The 19,787-nt window shown below is 29.3% G+C and overlaps 2 protein-coding genes across 2 annotated transcripts; both read right to left on the reverse strand.

Annotated features, from left to right (window-relative positions):
- Positions 1-1,187: 1,187 nt before the first annotated feature.
- On the reverse strand, positions 1,188-4,437 carry LOC136080216 (uncharacterized). Its single transcript, XM_065796830.1, has 5 exons — positions 4,125-4,437; positions 3,378-3,708; positions 3,034-3,261; positions 2,759-2,897; positions 1,188-1,977 (listed from the first exon to the last, which is right to left on the reverse strand). The coding sequence occupies exons 1-5, from the start codon at positions 4,435-4,437 to the stop codon at positions 1,312-1,314; spliced, it is 1,677 nt and encodes a 558-aa protein (XP_065652902.1). The 3' UTR covers positions 1,188-1,311.
- A 20-nt stretch (positions 4,438-4,457) lies between these two features.
- On the reverse strand, positions 4,458-6,638 carry LOC136080217 (uncharacterized). Its single transcript, XM_065796831.1, has 6 exons — positions 6,514-6,638; positions 6,209-6,284; positions 6,049-6,140; positions 5,642-5,655; positions 5,262-5,477; positions 4,458-5,153 (listed from the first exon to the last, which is right to left on the reverse strand). Exons 1-6 carry the CDS (start codon positions 6,636-6,638, stop codon positions 4,624-4,626), a joined length of 1,053 nt encoding a protein of 350 aa, XP_065652903.1. The 3' UTR covers positions 4,458-4,623.
- Between the last annotated feature and the right edge of the window lie 13,149 nt (positions 6,639-19,787).

Raw genomic sequence — 19,787 nt, forward strand, 5'->3', positions numbered from 1 at the left:
TGATCAGCCGAATAATGATCAGCCGAATACTATGTGATATATGTGTGATCAGCCAAATATTATGTGATATATGTGTGATCAGCCGAATGTTATGTGATATATGTGTGATCAGCCGAATAATGATCAGCCGAATATTATGTGATATATGTGTGATCAGATGAATATTATGTGATATATGTGTGATCAGCCAAATATTATGTGATATATGTGTGATCAGCCGAATGTTATGTGATATATGTGTGATCAGCCGAATAATGATCAGCCGAATATTATGTGATATATATGTATTACAATTCTGAAAAGACAATGACCGTGAACAAACGCTGCCGACGATAGCTTTGTTTGCTAGAAAGTTGTTGGCTATTTTTGCAACTGATACTGATACTTTGTTTTTTAGTTAAAGTTGCATTAGTTAAAGACCATTTGAAATAATTTGAAATGCTTTAACTACTTAATATTACTTAAATTTATTTGTGTTTCATTATTGTAAATGTAAAGCTTTGTAACTAACAAAAAAACAGGTTTGTTGGTATCGAACCGAACCGAACCCGCACTGTGCTTGAAGACCTAACCGAACTCCAACATTAGATATTAACGAACCGAAGCTTTAAAAAAAAGGGTATATATATTTTTTCGATAATTCACTTTCCTTAAGGCCCGAGGGGGCCACTACAATCGGGGAGGTTACTTTTTTTTTATTCGTGGTGCAACCCTCTCGCAACTCTTTAATCCGAAACACGAACCTTGACAAGCAAGTCCGCTGCGCGAATAAACTAAGTTGAGCGCGGTACTTCCAGGGACGTGGTGGGAGTCGAACTCCGAACCTCTCGCACGCAAAGCGAGCGCTCTTACCACTACACCACTACCGCATAATATATATATATATATATATATACATATATATATATATATATATATATATATATATATATATATATATATATATATATATATATATATATATATAATAGTAAAATACACTACAAACTTAAAAAGCAATTAACCGATTGGGCAATCAGCCGAAATTAAATAATTCCATTTGTAATATGCTAAGTACATAAATCTCGTAAAACCGTAAAACCGCAAATGTGTTATAATACAAAAAGTGAAAATATTTTTAATTATTAAAAATGTATTAAAAATAAATAAAATAATCACAAACAAAAATTAAAATCAAGAACGTTTAGAAAATATTTTTTATATACATTTAGCACATTTGTAAATTTTCTGTATATCTCTCTTGTACTCAATAAAAAGTTCCTCGGATAAACCTATGCAAGATGAATGAAACCACTCATTGCACAATTTACACTAGACCATCGAGCCAGAAGACATAAAAATAGTGCGACAAACACAATACAAGGTGTTTCTTGAAATTCGAATTACACTCTTCCTCACAGTTCTAAAACTCTCAACAGGAAACTGAGTAGTATACTTATTTTCAAGACATGCCAATAAATGTTGGCGCATTACTGACTCTCTGTATGTAAAATTGCAGGGATCTTTGCCTAGGCACAAAGAAACACAATTTGCAATTGCATAAAATCCACATAACATTTCTCTTTGACGGGATACATTGTTAATATGGAGCTCCATCACTGCACACTGTATACGAGCAAATTTTAAAATTGAATGTGTACACTCTTTGCTAGGAATTAACTGTAAACTGCAATAGATGTTTATTTTACCATCTTTGCAATGGTGGTTGGCAACAGTTATCCAATGTCCTTTGGTTTCATCATTAAAAATTTGAACATAACCACGTTTTGAAAGCGGAACACTATTACACTGACCTGCAAAACACAGAATTGGGTCCTCTAAACCGTCAACATCGGGGAACTGTTGTTTACACAAAATCATTGCAGCATAAATAACCTTATCATTGAGAAGGCCATCTGGACTTGTGATTAGATTACGATCAGCAATGCTAACACTCGTTGTATTAAATTGAAGCCAATCGTCTACATCAACTGGAACCTAGAAAACAAAATATTATTGGTTTATATTATTAAAACTGAAAAACACATTGAGAATACGTTTAGCAAACCAATGTCAGTTCTATTATTGTAACTATTTGATACTACTAATGCTATTTTTGCCTCCAGCAAAATATTTACTTATGGTTAACAATGCTTAGTGTGATTGCTTAGTCTAGTGACATAAGTTTAGTGACATTAGTATGCAGCTTAGTATGAATGTTATTATTAATATTTAATATTATAATTCATAATGACATTCTTAGTATAATTAGCAAACGGATTATATACCATGTTATAAACTGATTAGATATCATGATATCTTCATGAAGTGTAATAACTATTTTAGAAATATATTGATTTTTTAACCATTTATAGATTTCAATTATACATACAAGTTTCAAATTGAAAAACACTTCAATTTGAATTCTTATTTGGTGCACTTCTTGATAAAACTTGTTATAACAACTAACATTTGTTAAGAACAATAGTATAGCTGTTATAAACAACTTAGTTAACAACAACAGAATTTTGTAAATATTATTATGCTGTGACAAAAACTTCATACCCTGCTGCCGCTTGGTGTAAACGCTTGATATCTGTTAAACACACATACTTTGTAAACATTGCACACAGTTTGTGTGTTGCTTAGTAAGCAACACACAAACCCAATGTGCAATTAAGCACATAGTTAATTTAAACTAGTGCCTTGCTAGCTGATGAAAATAAACACAGATATACTTAGAATCTGAAAAATGAATAAATAGAATTGCATCATTTACAATACACTCCAATTCAACATTAACAATTGGTATCACATCTGAATAAAGTAACGACTGAAAATCAGATGAAACTAAAGAGGCAGAGGGTTGTCTTTTCTTTGGTACATATGCATCAACCAATTTTAATTGTTTTTGCTTCCTTAAAAACAATAACATATTTAACAGAAAAACAATATATATGTTTAAAAAGAAACTTTAAAAATAAGAACAACACTTGAATATTAAAAAAAAGAATGAGACAATTGTAAATGTAAAAATACAAAACCAAAAAATACATTTTAGATTTCGCTAATGGGATTGCTGTAGCAATATTATCAGCGTGTAAATAATCAATACCAACTAAAGTTGGAGACACTTTTGCGTCATTATTTTGTATTAAGGAAAAGTCATCAAAACTACTCAAGTCCAAATTATTAATTGCACCAATTGCATCAGGTGCAGGGATAAAGTTAATATCTCCTGGTCTTGGTTTCTTCCTTCCCGATTTTTTGTCACCTTTTTTTCTAAAAAAAAAAGAGTTATTTTACGAATTTAATAGATTTTAGAGAGAAAAAAAGTCTAACTAGAATGTAATCAAACAAAAATTAAATAAACTTGCTACAGAAATTAGTAAAATTACCGTGAATTGCCTCGCAACTTGGTCAAATTCAAAACTCGCCTTTCACTACACTCAACACCTATGCTACGTTTGACTGCCAGTACATGACAGCACATTGTTGAAGAAGGGCATGTGCAACTTTCTTTTGGAAATAATTTCACCACATGTGCATTGCCATCTGGTCCAGAGACTGTAAAGACTTTGATGCTTGGATTATGAACTACTGTCAGCATGTTAGAAAGGACACTAATCGATGGTGGTACAAGCTGTTTCAATGATACATTGGCTGCTGCTTGCAGCTCTGCAATAACAAGCTCAGGATCTTCCAATTTAGGTACTTCATCGATGTTAACTGAAACAGAGAATAATTTAAGGTAATGAATATGCAGGGGTGTACCTTCATGGTCATCTGGTACCTTAATGATTTCATTACTTGTGATTATTTAAAAGAAATCTTTAAAAAACAATTAAATCTTTTTAAAAAAAATACTAGGTTTAAAATTAAATACACTACAGTGCACTATTTAATTTTACTAAACGTTATAAAAAGCAGCGGATTTTAATTAAAATAGACAATAAATTACAGCACTGTTGATTATTATAGTGGGCGACTCAAGTAAGACATAAAATTACACACCTGATATGTTGTATAGATTATGATGATGAATGTAATGTGCTATTGCACGATAGAAAAACGACTGCAAAAATAGCAACAATAAGTGACCACAAAAATCATAAATAAGTTCAAAACATGATTTAAATACATACTAGACAGGTGAGTATTTTCATTGAGAGTGTATGGTCCAAAGCCACTGAAGCTGCGTTTAATTTCGGTGAGATAAAAAGTTTGTAAACGGTGCATTGCTATAAGCATAGCATCAACTGGTGCCTCCTCCCATTCCTGAAATCTCTTTATTAGAGCGTTTAAAGATTCAGATATATTGTTTGTAACTAAACCTTCAATTAATCCAACAGATCTCAAATAGCCAATAAAAGCTATAGAAATACGAGCGCTCAAGTGATTTTCAAAACAAACAACAAAGGCTTCACTCCAAGAAAGCTTCAATGTATCAATCTTCATTTGGAGCTGGCTTTCACTTTCACACTGTAAAAGTTCCTGGACTTGAGATTTATATACACTTATTTCTTGTTTTCCAGCATTATGCTTCTTCAACCATATCTCAATATCTGACAAAATATGGTTAAAGCAAGTTACAAGATTCCATTTTGGTAATGCTTTTTCAATAGCCTTGCTTAGACCACTCTCTCAATCTGTTACTATTACAACATTATTTAAAATTGGGAGTTTCGTTTTGAGAGTTTTGAAAAAAAATTTATGGACTATATCAAATTTTCGATCGTGTAATAAAAAGGCTATAGGCATACATGGTTTTTCCACAAAATAACTCATTTGTGCCACTAAAATAGATAAATAAAAATCCCCTAAATTAAAAGTTGTATCATAAGAAAGAAATACTTGAGAACACATCACAAGTTGTTCTATGGATTTTTGTATTCCAAATGATACAGCCAAGTCCGGGTAAGTAGAGATTGTCCACACAAATCCAGGCATCATATAAGCTAGTTCGTGAAGAGTAACAAAAGAATCAACTCCAAGTCTTTTTCCTGCTGATTCAACACTCCTTATATACTTGAATTGTCTAGGATTTCTAGGTTGAAACTGTATGGGCTCATCTTTGACATCAATAAGCATTTCTTTGTAATTCTTTGATTCAACAATAGCACTTCGCACTGATGAAGCTGTTGTTAGGAAATTAATAGCTTTTTTAGAGTTTCCTAAAATGCAATAAAATATAATTTAATTAGATATTAGAAATTTATGAAAAATATCTTTTAAACAAACATAAGATAGAACTGTTATTAAATAATATTTGAAAAGATTACCATGTGGCATAAGGACAGCAAGGTGATGGTTTCCCATATAATGAATAACAACAACATCTTTTTGACACAAATCTTTATAAACAAACTTCTGAAATACAGTTGATGTTCCAGTAAATGTCACTGTGGCATAGTGGAGCTTTGAATAAACTGGCGAACCACGTGGAATTTTACAGCATCCAGTTTGTTTCCATCTATATCCATCAGCGCACCAGTCATCTAATAAATGAAATTTTAAAAGTTTTTCAAAACAAACAGAACAAATAATTACATAAAATAAGGTAGGTGAGTAGCCTTAGCCCTAAGGGTGAAAGAGAAGGAAAAAAATTATTCAAAATCTTTATTTTATTATGTGTAGGAAAAGGAGGACAAGAGTTGAAAACCTTGATCACCCAAACTAATATTAAAAAAATAAAATGCTACTATATCATCTTACATTTTCTTAAATATCCAATTACTATTGACTAAACTTAAAATGTAAATATGATATGCAACACCAAAACATTTGTTAAATGCAAATGTGGTTGAAACATTGCTTTTTAGATGCATTTCATGGTCCTTAAATAACCATCTAGAGCTATTGTGCATCTTCGTTATAGCTATAAAGCTAAAGCTATTGTGCAGCTAATTTATATTGGACATTTTGACCATTCACTTTCCCCGGCTCCTAGGCAAAAAGTATTAAAAGTGGGAATGAGGATTCAAGCTATGCAATTTCTCTAATAAAGTAACTTTTATGAGCAGAAACTAAAAAGCTATGGAGTTACATAACTACTTCATAAATTATTACATGAGTATTTTTAAACACTTATATTTACAATTAACTTTTATATTATAAGTGCAAATATACTCATTATACACTTTCAACTTACTGGTTGAAGTCTAGGAAAACATAAACAACTTATTAAGTATACTTATAAAGTTTTTTCTTTAATTATCTGGTTATTTACCTTTTTATTATTTGGCATTATACCAACATTGTTGGTATAATGCCACTGGATTACTTCAGCATTGTTGGCAACAATGCTGAAGTAATCCAGGTATGATCAAATTTGCTATATAGATAATCTGTAAGTCTGTAAAGAAGCACATCCTAGTTAAACCTGGCTTATTGAGAGTTGCTTATAAACAATTTAAGAAAGTGTATAAAGTATCATTATTTATTTTATCGTTATTAGCTTTATTAAAGTTTATTTAATTACAAAAAAATCTTAGGTGTTTATGACCTATCCCATTGTTCACTTGAGCGACATACACTTCTCCTAACTTCGGCTTAATGAGCAGTGTTGACCTTGTATTAATGTCGCTTTTGGTAATAAGTTCAGCAATAACTTCTATTTTTAAATGAGACAGAATATTTGTAAGTATTGGTATCGCCATTACATAATACACTTACACTTGAAGATATAAGACAAAAATAATAATTTAAATGAGTTGAAACATTTGTAAGTACTAGTATTAGGTACGTGGACTGAAATTTGTAAATTGAGGATATACTAGAATGTTATATATCATTAGAAAGCCCTTCAATACAGTATTTTAAAGATGAAAAAATTATCAAAAACGAACAATTCAAAAAAAAGTTATGACGTTTTTAGTAGCAAATTTTAGATATATGGATTTATTGAATAAACTGGTTCCAAAATTATTATTTTTTTCACTGAAATTGTTATAACTTTGTCAAATCTTATCCAAATGCCTATAACTTGGTATCAAAAGATAGATGTAAGAGTAGGTTACAAGTTTATATTAGTATATAGATATAGGGGGTGTCTAGAGGGCCAGAGGGGGTTTGGCACACTATCGTAAGTGTTAAAAAATACAAGTTTTTCATCTGAAAGATTGTTTTTTGTGATAAATTTTTTTATCTTTATACACAAAAATGTGTTCTAATTTGCTTCCATTCCATTTTCAAATATTAGTGGTCTATCTTATATTAAAGGGTGGATGTTTTTGTTACGTTTTAACACCCTCATAGTGAAATGTTACATTCTTATAAATACTTTAATTTTAAAAACACTGATTATATTTTGTGTTCAAAAGTATAAATTATACTTTCTTACTCTACAGCGTTTACAAGTGGTGTATAAATTGGCATTTGGGGTGGGATATGTGCCACTCCTAACTCCTCCTCCTCCCCCCCCCCCCCCCCATCTTCTTAGTCTTCCAACCTAAAAAAAAATTTGTAAAGAGATTTGAAAAAAGATTTTAAATTGAGTTTATCGAAAAAAAGAAATTAGTATACAAGTTTATTTTACTACATTAGTTAGGAAAGGGGCGTGTGCCACAACTAACGCCCCCCCCCCCCCTTTCATATTCCTTTCATATTCAAACTTGAAAAAAATGTCAACAGAAATTTAAAAACGTTTTTAAATTGCTTTTAAATAAAATAAAGACATAACTTTACAAATCTTATCACATTACAAAATGCAGTTTGGAGTATGCACCCTAAAAAAAAGACTTTTCATATTTATCAACTCAATAAAATATTACACATAAATTTAACACTGTATTTAATATGGGCTATGAAATCCTCAAAAAGTCCTGATCGTATCTAAAAGTTTATAACTATTTATAGGTACAACTTGACTACTTTTTATACTACAACTATTAATCACATTGAAAACATACAAAATATTTTATTAAAACTATTACACTTGTCAATGCTTCATTTTTAAATTATTTTGGGTAAAAAAAATTTAAATAAATAATTCAAATGTTTGAAAAAATTGAGACAAAATGGAAAACAAACTTGATGATATTACATATAAATTTTTAATAAAAAAACAAGAATGGTGGTGCCTTATGATTGTGTATGCCGCCATTAACCACAAAGCTGCTACCATGCTGTCTTCGCCTGCAAACTTCTTTACAACAGTTTTCTTCTGCTGTAGCTCCTAGCACCCCTGTTAGGGGATGATAGGTCCAGCTAAATGATTCCCCGTCTCTCCCTCTTAACCGGACCCATCACAAAAATGAGCGACTGCTAGTCGGTCCAGGGTGCTGATACATGTATCTCTGATAGACACCATATGTAAGATCTAATGACATTGAATTGTAAATAGATTAGTTATTTTCACAAATAGTTGGTTTATATTAAATGTTACATAATACCATTCAGTACTAATCTATTTACAATTCAATGTCATTAGATCTTACATATGGTGTCTATCAGAGATACATGTATCAGCACCCTGGACCGACTAGCAGTCGCTCATTTTTGTGAATGGTATTATGTAACATTTAATATAAACCAACTATTTGTGAAAGTCATTGGCTGAACAAATAAAATGAAAGACAATCAACTATATATTTTAAAAATGTTAATCAAAGTAAAAATTTAAATACTACTCTTGATTTTACTTCTACTGCACTTTGATGGATAACATAATAAAAATGTATTAAATAGTGTATGTAAATAGAAATATTATAAATTCAATAATCATTCAGAAAAATAATTAAATCATAATTTTACTAGCAGAAGGTTGTGCTGATTATAGAGAAGCTTTTTTAAACATACCAATTGTAGCAGCTGAAGATGTATCTCAAGGTTAACAAAGTTGTAATAAAAAACAAATTTGCAAATGTCGAGAAATGCATACATATTAAAAAGTAACAAAATTTTTACTTTTTAATATGTCTGCATTTCTTGACATTTGCAAATTTGTTTTTTATTACAACTTTGTTAACCTTGAGATACATCTTCAGCTGCTACAATTGGTATGTTTAAAAAAGCTTCTCTATAATCAGCACAACCTTCTGCTAGTAAAATTATGATTTAATTATTTTATATTTTGCACTTTAATTTTAATCTAATAATAAAAATCAACATAATACAAAATTGCAATAATTTTTGTAGAGTCGCCCCCCCCCCCTTATCCGCCCCCGTATTTCGCTTACCGAAAAAAACAACAACAACAAAAAAACGAAAACAGGCACCAAAAGTTCTACACTAATTAAACTATTTGCTGGTATTTATTTTTCGTTGAAAATTGGCATGTGAATAGGAAATGCATGTAGAAAATTATTTTATTAATAAAAAAAGGGGGATCGACATTTTTACAACTGCAATTTTATGTGCGAACATCAACCAAATTTTCATGCAAAATTTTCGAAAAAATAATCCATAAAAAAGTATGCTAACCATACATTATAGTTATAAAAAAATCAAGATTAACCTTTCGTTTTTTAAAAATAGTCTAGGTTCATATATATTTCTAATAAGAATCACCACAAAATAACGTTTGCCTAGAACTACCTAAAAAAAGTGGTAAACTTAATCTAACACAAATTAAACTATTTGCTGGTATTTTTTTTTCGTTGAAATTTGGCAAGTGAATAAGAAATGCAAGTAGAAAACTGTTTTAATAATAAAAAAAGGGGGATCGACATTTCTTCTACTGCAATTTCATGTGTGAACATCAACCAAATATTCAGGAGCAAAATAATCCATAAAAAAGTTCAGTAACCATACATAAAAGTCTTGAAAAATCAAGATTAGCTCTTCTTCTTTCAAAAAAGTATCTATGTGTATATATGTTTCTAAAAAAAAATTCTACAAAAACACGTCTGTCCCACGCTGCCTAAAAAAAGTGTTAAAAAAATGAGAACCAAAATTTTAGCATAAAAATCGGTTCCGTAAATCGCGATTTCCGCGTACCTACTAGTATCGCCATAATACGCTCACGCTTGACACTAAAAATACTATTTTTTATTAAAAATACTGTTCCTTGCCGTCCGCACTATTTATGATCTGCTCAGCCAATCTGCTCTGCTCAGCCGATTGTACCTACCCTTAAAAAAGTGTTTCCGAATTTTTCATGAAGCGTCAAGGTCATCCTCTGCCTTAATAATATTAATAAACTTGTTGATGGTTTAAGAATAGGTATAGTTTTTTATAATCTTCATATTTCAATTAATAATTTCAGTATAAAATACATTTAAGTATTTACAAATAAATGACATTTAAGACAAGCTGAAAAAGTTGATCAAAAAGGAAAACAAAGTTATCATCGAAGTAAGAGTTTGTTCTTGACAATTTTTAAAACTTCAACAAGAAAAAGTATTTTTCTTTTAATTCTGAAAATTTAAGGAAATTTTATAGATTGGAATATATGCTAAAATCGCTGACAATTTTGGTAGTAGATTCACTTTTTCTGATAAAAAGTAGTAGTAATTATGCAGTAAATATGCCGTGAAATGTTTTGATTCTAATGTCACGTGACAATTGAACTAGTTTTTAATTGGACTTTTTTAAATGTGTATTGGTTTAGCAAAATAAATATTATTTATAATTAATATATTTTATAGCATTGCAGTTCATATGAATTCAAAAAAAAGTTTCTTGTTACATTTTTTAAAACTGGGCTTGCAAAGCAGTATTAAATAGACAATTTTAGATTTGCCCCAGATAATAATGAAAACGTATGCTACAATGGACATGTTTTGTTATTGTTTATGCAACAATCCAAGTCGACTTTAAAAACTGCCAAAAGCATTTATAAAAATTTTGATTTTTATCCAACTCATAGCCAGATATATAATTTGGTCAAGAAATACAAAAAAGTGTACAACCTTAAGTCATCTAACAAAAGAAAACTTGAAGAGTTATGCAAAATTGTTTTTAAAAGTAATGAGCCATCAACAGTGGCAAAAAGTAGTTTATGTGAATCATCTAGTTTACTTTCAGCACCTATTCAAACAAAATTGCATGAACCTTTACTTCTGTTGTGTATCAAAAACCAATTAAAGAACTGGATTGTAACATTACTTCTAGAAATCAATTGTTAAAAAAGAGATTATTCTTTATGTATAAATATAATGCAAAAATGAAATCCAATCATAAAGATAAACTAACTAACCTAAAAGCAAGAATTAAATCAGATCCTTATGTAATTAAAAGATTAAATCAAACTATTAAAAGAAAAAACTTAACTATTTCAATTTTAAGGCAAAAATTAGCTGAAGTTTCAGCAAAAAGTTTGATACTAAAAGAAAATAAATGTTTAAAAAAACATATAATAATAATAAAGCTTAAAAAGAAAGAAAAACAAAATGACTGAAGTTATACCAATTTGATTAAAGATAACCGGATAAAGGGTCTAGAACATGAAAATATGAACTTGTTCTACAAATTGGATAAGTTAAAGGATTCTGCTAATGAACATTTGCCATTCAAAAGAGATAAAAAAACATTTACATGGCAGCTGCGATTAATGAAATATGATGCCATTGTTAACCAGGTACCAACAAAAAGTCTTCCAATTTTGTTTCCAAAAATTTTTAAACATTTAGGCATTGCACATATAGAAAATTTCCCACATCGTACCACAGTTGAAGAGATGGTTTGTGAATTAGGTATAATCAGCGACCTTCATGCTGCTGAAATTGCGATTTCTGCAGCCAATCTTACCCTTGGGTTTGATGCAACAACCCAAGAAGGAGTACATATAAACTCTATTCATTTTACAACCAAAACACAGTGTCATGTTATAGCAATAGATCAGTTGTCAGGTGGTACTGCACACGATTATCAAACTCATGTTGTATCTTCAATAGATCAACTTGCCTTTTTGTATTCTGATTTCCATTTGTGACTATCAAAAGAGCCGCTCAAAAACTATTCAAAACATTACAAACTCTATGACTGACCGTGTTGCCACTGATCATGCAACTGTTCCGTTAATTCTTCATGGGGAAAAGTATAGTTTTACAATTGAATAAAATGCGATACAAAGATGGTAAAGGAGATCCTAAAGGTTTTAAAATCTTTTTAGATAAGATGAAATTTCCCAAAGGACTCATTCCCCATTACAGAGGAAACAGATAGCATATTTTGTTTCATATATGTGGTATATTAATCCAGCACTACAACTTATTTATTAAATTTTTAAGTACCAGTACAGTTTCATGTGGAGGGCTACAAAGTAGTTCACGAAGAGACTTAATTAATGAAACAGCTAAAAAAGAAGTTTGCGTCTTAGGGCTATTGGGAAAGACTTTAACAGGACCATGGATGAAATTATTTTATCAGTCAGCTACAGGAAGTTTAAGTCATATTGAAGGGATAAAATTGGTTAAAGATGTTTTAAAAAATCATTATCATGTAAAAGACAATCCTATATTGTTATTTAGCACAAAAGCTTTGTTCGGAAATATAATTGAAAATGATAAGATCTTTGAAGAAATAGCTTTGGTGTGCCCAAAAGACAAAAAAGTTGAACAAATGATTGTATCCTGTTTATCAGCTATTATTGCTGTTTTAGAAAGACAGTATAAAAGATATTTTAATTTAGAGGTATCAGAACAACTTATAAAAGAGACGCAGACAGCCAGGCTTCATAATATTGATGCAGAAGAAGTCATAGGTATGTTCAGTGCTGCTAAACATCGTGCTCCTAACTCTACTTTATGTTTTTTGTCATCAAAATTAAGAGCAATAAAAAATAATGTAAGTGATTACATTGACCAAGTAGATAAAGATGAGAAAATGAAAGTTGTCTTCTGGGCAATAAACAAAGCCAGAAAAAATAGAGAGTTAAATAAAAAAAATATTTATGAAATAAAGCTTGAAATGATTGGTCGTAACATGTTGAAGAAGCAAAAAAAAGAGGATAAAAGTAGAAAAACATTGGCTCTTCAAATTCAAAACCTTAGTTAGTCAAATATTTCAGCAAAATTTCAAGAACTAGAGCATAAGCAATTATCAGACCTCTCCGATATGCTATCAGATACAGTAGTCGGTAGAAACATTTGCCATTTATGGTTTAATTCAGAAATGGAAGAAGAAGTTCTTTATTTTGGTAAACTTGAAAAAATGAGGGTAAAAAATGGTAAGCAAGTTTATGTTGTAGCATAATAGAAAGATAATGAATCCTATGATAATGATGCAGTGGGTTATGGCATTTCAAAATACGAACTTGCTGCTGATATAATCTATGGAGACCTTATGTTATCCTGAAAACTAAGCATTGGTTAATATTTAAAAAAGGCTATTTTCATAGCCACATATCTTTTAAAAACATTATGCGACTTTGAAGTTTTTGTAGATTTAACTTTTATGAAATAAATGAATATAACTATCAGTTTGTGTTGACCCCTTTTCTTTTACTGCATTTCTTTTACTACATATTTTGTTTTACCTAAAAACATAAACTTTTGAAAATTATTTACTTACACCACCAACCTTAACTACCTACCACACACCAACCCCCCTACCATCTATATACACCCCTAAATATACCCATTAATCTTTGCTACCCAGAGACAATTGATTTTTTCTTTAACTTTCTATTGATCACTAATTTATCAACAAATAAATTTTGAATCTCATTGACTTATGTTGTTAATTACAAAAAACTCATCCACTCTTGGGTGGGTGTCAGAGGTACTATCCCCCCCCCCTGCCCCTGATCATTTGTATTTACTCCAACTACTTACAAAATGTTTCTTATTTTTTGCAGCTTTCAATTGATACCAAATTTATGTAAATTGGATAATTTTTACGGAAGTTATGATTAATTTAAGTTGATAATTATAAATTGCGGTCACAACATTATTCAACTTTCCCTATAAAAAATTTTGTGCCTAAAAAACTCATAACTTTCTTAAATGACATAAAAAAATAAAAAATTTGGTATCATTTTTTTAGTTATTAAAAACTACTTCTAATGATATCTTTGATTTTAATACCACAGAATTTTGATTTTTTTTTACCACATACCTACTTTTTGTCTTTTGAGTATTTGTAGAAAATATAAAAACTGATGGCACAGCATTACATTTTAAAATAGGCTTTTGATGATGATCAAGACTTGGATTTTTTTTGTCTGGGATACAATAATTGTAGTCTGATTCTAAAAAATGGTCGCTGCAGATTAGGGTGTCCCACTTTTAAACTGACCAAAATATTTTTGTTAGCACTCATTCTTAATCATCATCATTAGGTCCCAGGACCCACCAAAATTTTTTTTAGACTTCTAAGTACATTGGTTCAGGTAGTAACCAGACTAGTCTATGGATAGACTTACAACACAGACATAGACAATTCTGTATGTTGTAATGGACACAACAAATGTTTAATTTTTTGTCCTTGTTGTGTCTATCAAATTTTTGATGGTGTCCTAAGATTGCTCAGTTAAAAAATAATTTTCACTTCATAAGTCTACAAAGCATAATTTTTTGTCTATTTGGTGTCTATGATTTTGTCTAAATTTACTTGATTTCATAAAACCAAAAATCTTTCATTACCGTATTATTTGAAGATTGTTATGTAGTAAATTTATAATATTAAAAAAATATTGAAATGACATCAAAACTCCAAATGACGATCATTGCCCATGATTAATTATTGTTTAAAACTTGCGTACATATTCATCACTAAAATGAAAGTAAAAAACATTTTTCTTTTTCACTATTGTTTTATTCACAAACCTAAATAAATTTTAACACCTATTGGAATCTTCTACTTACTAATCCACATTTTATAAAGGACAACTCCTTGATCACATATTTTTAAAATAATTTTATTGAAGGTGATAAAGATTTTAGTGACTAAAGAAAATTTTTTAAATGATAAACTTACCTTCAACTTTTTTGAAGTAATCCCAAACTGGAGAGGGCATTTTAAAAATAAATTTTCACGCACATTCACTGAGAATTGAAAAACAACTGAACTGAGTAATTAATGAACTTCAATTGAGCACAAAATAGTCCATTTTGAGGTTTTTAAATAGACATTAACTTTTTAATCAACAGCACACGCTGGACAAAAAATTAAAAAATGAACTTCTGTTAGAAAAATTGTATTTTTAATTTTGTGCTCGTTTTCAGTTTTTGAAACGATGCTGCAGTGAAAATTTAATTACTCGTTATAAGTCTAAATTATATATTAAATAGATCTTCTATACCTCATTAAAAAATCGAGATTGTTCATTTAGTGTCCGTTTTTAAAATGATTGTCTAGAAAGACAAACATTTTTTTATAGACAATTCATTTTTGATAGTTGTAATTAAAATTGTTGCAATTAGTGCTTTGTCGAAGTCTATTTTTGTCCTTTTATAATAAGTCCATTAGAGATTGTCTGGTTGCTAGGTTCAGGTAGAAGCAGGTTTCATATGAGAGGTTGCGTGATTTTTCATAAATTTTACAGAATTCTTTCAATTTTTAGACATTTTTGGTCTAAAAAAAAATTTCAAACATCAAATGGAGAAAATAATATTATGTTCTAAACTATAATGTAATTTTAATGCATTTAAATGACCTTAAACATGTTTTTTTATCAAATTAGGAACATCTTAGGATGTTCCGATGGCTTTTCAACTAGATGGGACATACTGTATGTCTAAATATAGATAACTGAGATCAGGAAAATCAAATCTGGTCTCTAGGTATAATTATGATTGCACAGGTAGATGTTTTCATTGGTTGTCGGAACAGTATTTTCTTTATTTTAATTTATTTTATGTCTTAGTTTCTTTGGTATTGTAAATATAAACATATAATTTTCAATAAAATTGAACTTTATTAACATAATTACATATATACATATATATATATATATATATATATATATATATATATATATATATATATATATATATATATATATATATATATATATATATATATATATATATATATATATATATATATCGTAATAAGATGATTGTTTATATTATCATCATAAGATGATAATTTGTTTGGGGCCTTGAGAATTTTATTGTGTCGTGCTCTCTGTTTTTTGAAGGTAAAACATTAATATTAACGTGTATGAAATGACTATTTTTCATAATTAATTTACTGTTTTATTTTTATTTTTTTGGCGTTATTTAAATAAACAAAACACCTATTTAAGCCATTTAAAGTTCAATTTTCTAGATAAAATAACACTTTAGAAAAGATATTTAGATGACATTAAAACTAAAAGTACTAGGCGATGAAGTTTTCTTGCTTTCAACACAACGAGAAATTTAAAAAATTTGTTTTTCGTAAACAAACTAATTTCTCGTTACTAAACTAAACTCTTCTTTTTACTTAAATAAAAATTTTTCGCGTACATAAACAAAAATAATGATTCTTCACTTCCATAAGTCATCTTTTTATCCATGTTCACATAAAATTAACACAATACTGCAATTCACAAAAATGTACATTAGAAATCAGCTTAAACATAACAAAGATAATCACTAATGGAAAAACTATAAAACGAAAATCACAAAGTTGTCATAGAATGTTCCATAACTTTCCACAATAGTATTAAAAATGCTATTTAAAAAGACTTTTAAAGTTCTTTATGTGTCTTCTTCAGTTTTTTAAAGCAAAATCTACGATTGGATATCATTTATAATAAAAAAACCTACTAAGCTCAGCTGAGCTCAAAAAATTTTGTTGTAAATTTTTATCTATATATGAATAGTGTATTTTAAAGTTGTGTTAAACATGTGCTTTTAAAGTTGTGTTAAACATGTGCTGCCTAGAACAGCCTAATGTCTTTCTGCTTGTGTAAAGTGTTTAAAAAAAAAAGGTTGCGCATTTTAAGATTACTAAAAAACGGTTTGAAAAAAAGCTAGCATAAAAAAATAAATTATCATATTTAATTTTCTTATTTCAATAAATTATCATATTTAATTTTCTTATTTCAATATATGATATCGATGGACATAATATATACAGTTAAGAAATAAAAATGTTGTAAAATTGTCTTACATATTTCATATTTCTTTTTTATATGACTTTTTCATTTTCACCTATAAAATTAATATACTGAGCTCAAAAATGACGGTCGGGAAAAAATTATGCGAGTTTTAGTGTGCTGGGGTCTCTAGATTACATTTACAAAAAGAAATTACTCTATTTAGAAGTTGATTTTAATAGGTTTTGCACACCTCAGGCCAACTATGCAATAATTTAATGACTTCTATACAGCGAGTTCTATTTATTTATAGAAACGGTAATGTAGAAACGGAAGTATAGAAACGGTAGTGAGGAATCGATGAAGACAGTCTTCAAGCTTTACAAACCTAATATCACTTCTATGTTTTCCGAACTTAAATTCTGTTAAAAGTCATCGTTCTCAACAATTAAACACGTTTTATTTCAACTAACATTTGAGATTTGGGTTGCTATTGTTTGTATATTGGTATTGATATTGTTATTGATTTGTAGTATGCCAAGTAAATAGAATAGTGCTAGAAGAAAAAGCATAAAATGTAATGAGTTCAAACAATCTGATTTCTATAAATCAAAATCTGCTGATCATGAGATTTTCTTCCCACTTTTTATGGTTAAAAAAACTAATTGCACACACTGATTTTCCAAATTGCTTTTTTGGACATTTGTTCATCAGAGATAACGTTAATTCTTGCATGGGTTTTAATCATTTACTTGAGATGAAATACGTAAAGTGTAATTTTTATATAAGTTTTAGAACTTCAACGAAAAGTTCAAAAAGTTCTTTTAACACAAAAAAGTGTTCTATTGATGCTGTTAATAAAGATTTTTCCTTACTAGAATCACCATACGAAATCAACCTGCAAGCTGTCATTAGATTATGGGAAGTAGGTGCGGGTCATGAATCGAGAAAACCTTTTCTTCTTGTATGAACATTTGTAGCTTTTTGTTTTATGGCTTCAATAGGCTAAATAAAACTGTAATGTTAAAATATGAAATTACTGCTGAGGAAAGTGGGCTGAGAGCTGCTTCTGAAACTAAATCAATAAACAACTCTTATAAAATCAAGCAAAATAAAACATCTATTAATGGTTAATTACAAAAATGAGATCATAATTTGTTAAATGGTGTTTTAACTGCTGTTTTTAGTGATAAATGTATTGATGTAGAGATCTTTACTAAACATTGCAATTAATGTAAAATGTGGAGATCTAAAAAAGGAACTCCAAAGTGTCAGTGTTTGCTAGTTTTTCACCAATGTGAAATTAATCAGGAGGGTTTATCTGGTAGTATGGAATCTCTAGGTACTGTGGCTATGTTTAACAAATCTTTACTAAAAATAAGTGAATATATAAAGAATATCTTGGAGATGGATATAAATCTTCTTTTAATCATTTAAAAGTAGAAAATCCTTACATAGAGTATATTATTATGCGCGTCAAACTAGAATCTGTTGGACATGTTCAAAAACGGTAAGAAACATGTCTTCGAAATTTTGTCAAAGCCTAAAAAGGTACTAAAAAACAATACCAGACAGAGGTAATCTCACTGAAAACTTCATCAATTCATTGCAAAACTTCTATGATATGTATTCAATAAAGAAAGCTTTTATGCTACACTTTTTCACTTCACCAATTTTCCGCATTCCTACACATGCTACCAGTTTTGTCTTTGTAGAAAATATAGTTTGTGTAAGTACTGGACTATAAATCAAAAGAATTAGAGACCCAAATTTACCATACCTCTATAAATAAAAGATTTAATTCTAACAATCAATAGAAATTTAAAATCAAATGAACTGTTATCAAAATTCTTACAAGGTAATAAACAAAATGATTACGATGTACTTAATGGACTATCTTGGGCTCGTGTACCAAAAAGAGTTTTATTTTCCAAATTAACACTAGAAATGGGAACATATTCAGCTATTTTGGAATATAATGATGGTGCAAAAGGTGCCATTAGTGTTTTGAGACATTTTGGTTTACATGGTGTCGTATCAAACATTTCAGCGACCAAAAATAAAAAAATGGATTAATCGAATGAGGTGCAAGTCATCAGATAAGGGGGAAAAAAAGAAGAAAAACTCTTAGAGCCATAAAAAAAAGGTCACCTAGATGATTAGAAAGCAAAAGAATGTAATGACAATTATGTTTTACGAGGATTTTAAATAATTTTCTATATAAGATATCTAGAATCTTTCAATGCTGGTTATCTCGCGTTTATACGCTTTTGCTTGAAGTTTCTCAAGTTAACTATGCTCATTTGATCTGAAGTTTTCAGTACTTGCTTGAAATATCTATTAAATTCATTCAAAAGATAGATTTTTGTTGAGGATCTATAAATTTATTTTTTTTTTGAGTCAGATCTCTCTAAAACCCCAAAAAATAATTAAAATTTGAGGAATATCTACATGAACACTCATAACTCATCATTTAATTTGATATTAAAAAAAAAAAATTTATTAAATGGAATAAAATAGTGTTTAAAGTAAGTGTACAAAATATAAGGTCATAAAATATTTTAACTCCCTGGTTATTATTTTTCGAAACTAATTAACCCCGTGAGTCAAAATATTTTAATATATTACAAGATTATTATCTATCATATTGGTTGATATTAACTAACCCGGTTGATATTAAGTATCAACCGAGGGCTTAAATGTCCTCCAACATCAGTTCTTTGGAATTCGCTTCCTTCATCTTGCTTTCCTGATTTATATAGTTTGAAATCCTTTAAGTCGTCCGTCAATCGTTATCTTGCTCTACAATCTTCATCTTTTCTCTTTCAGTAACTTTGATTAGTGGTTGCTTGCAGCCTTGTTGGAAGCAAAGATGTTAAAAAAAAATGTTTTAAAC

This window comes from Hydra vulgaris, chromosome 05 (genome assembly GCF_038396675.1).
Source record: "Hydra vulgaris chromosome 05, alternate assembly HydraT2T_AEP".
NCBI lineage: Eukaryota > Metazoa > Cnidaria > Hydrozoa > Anthoathecata > Hydridae > Hydra > Hydra vulgaris.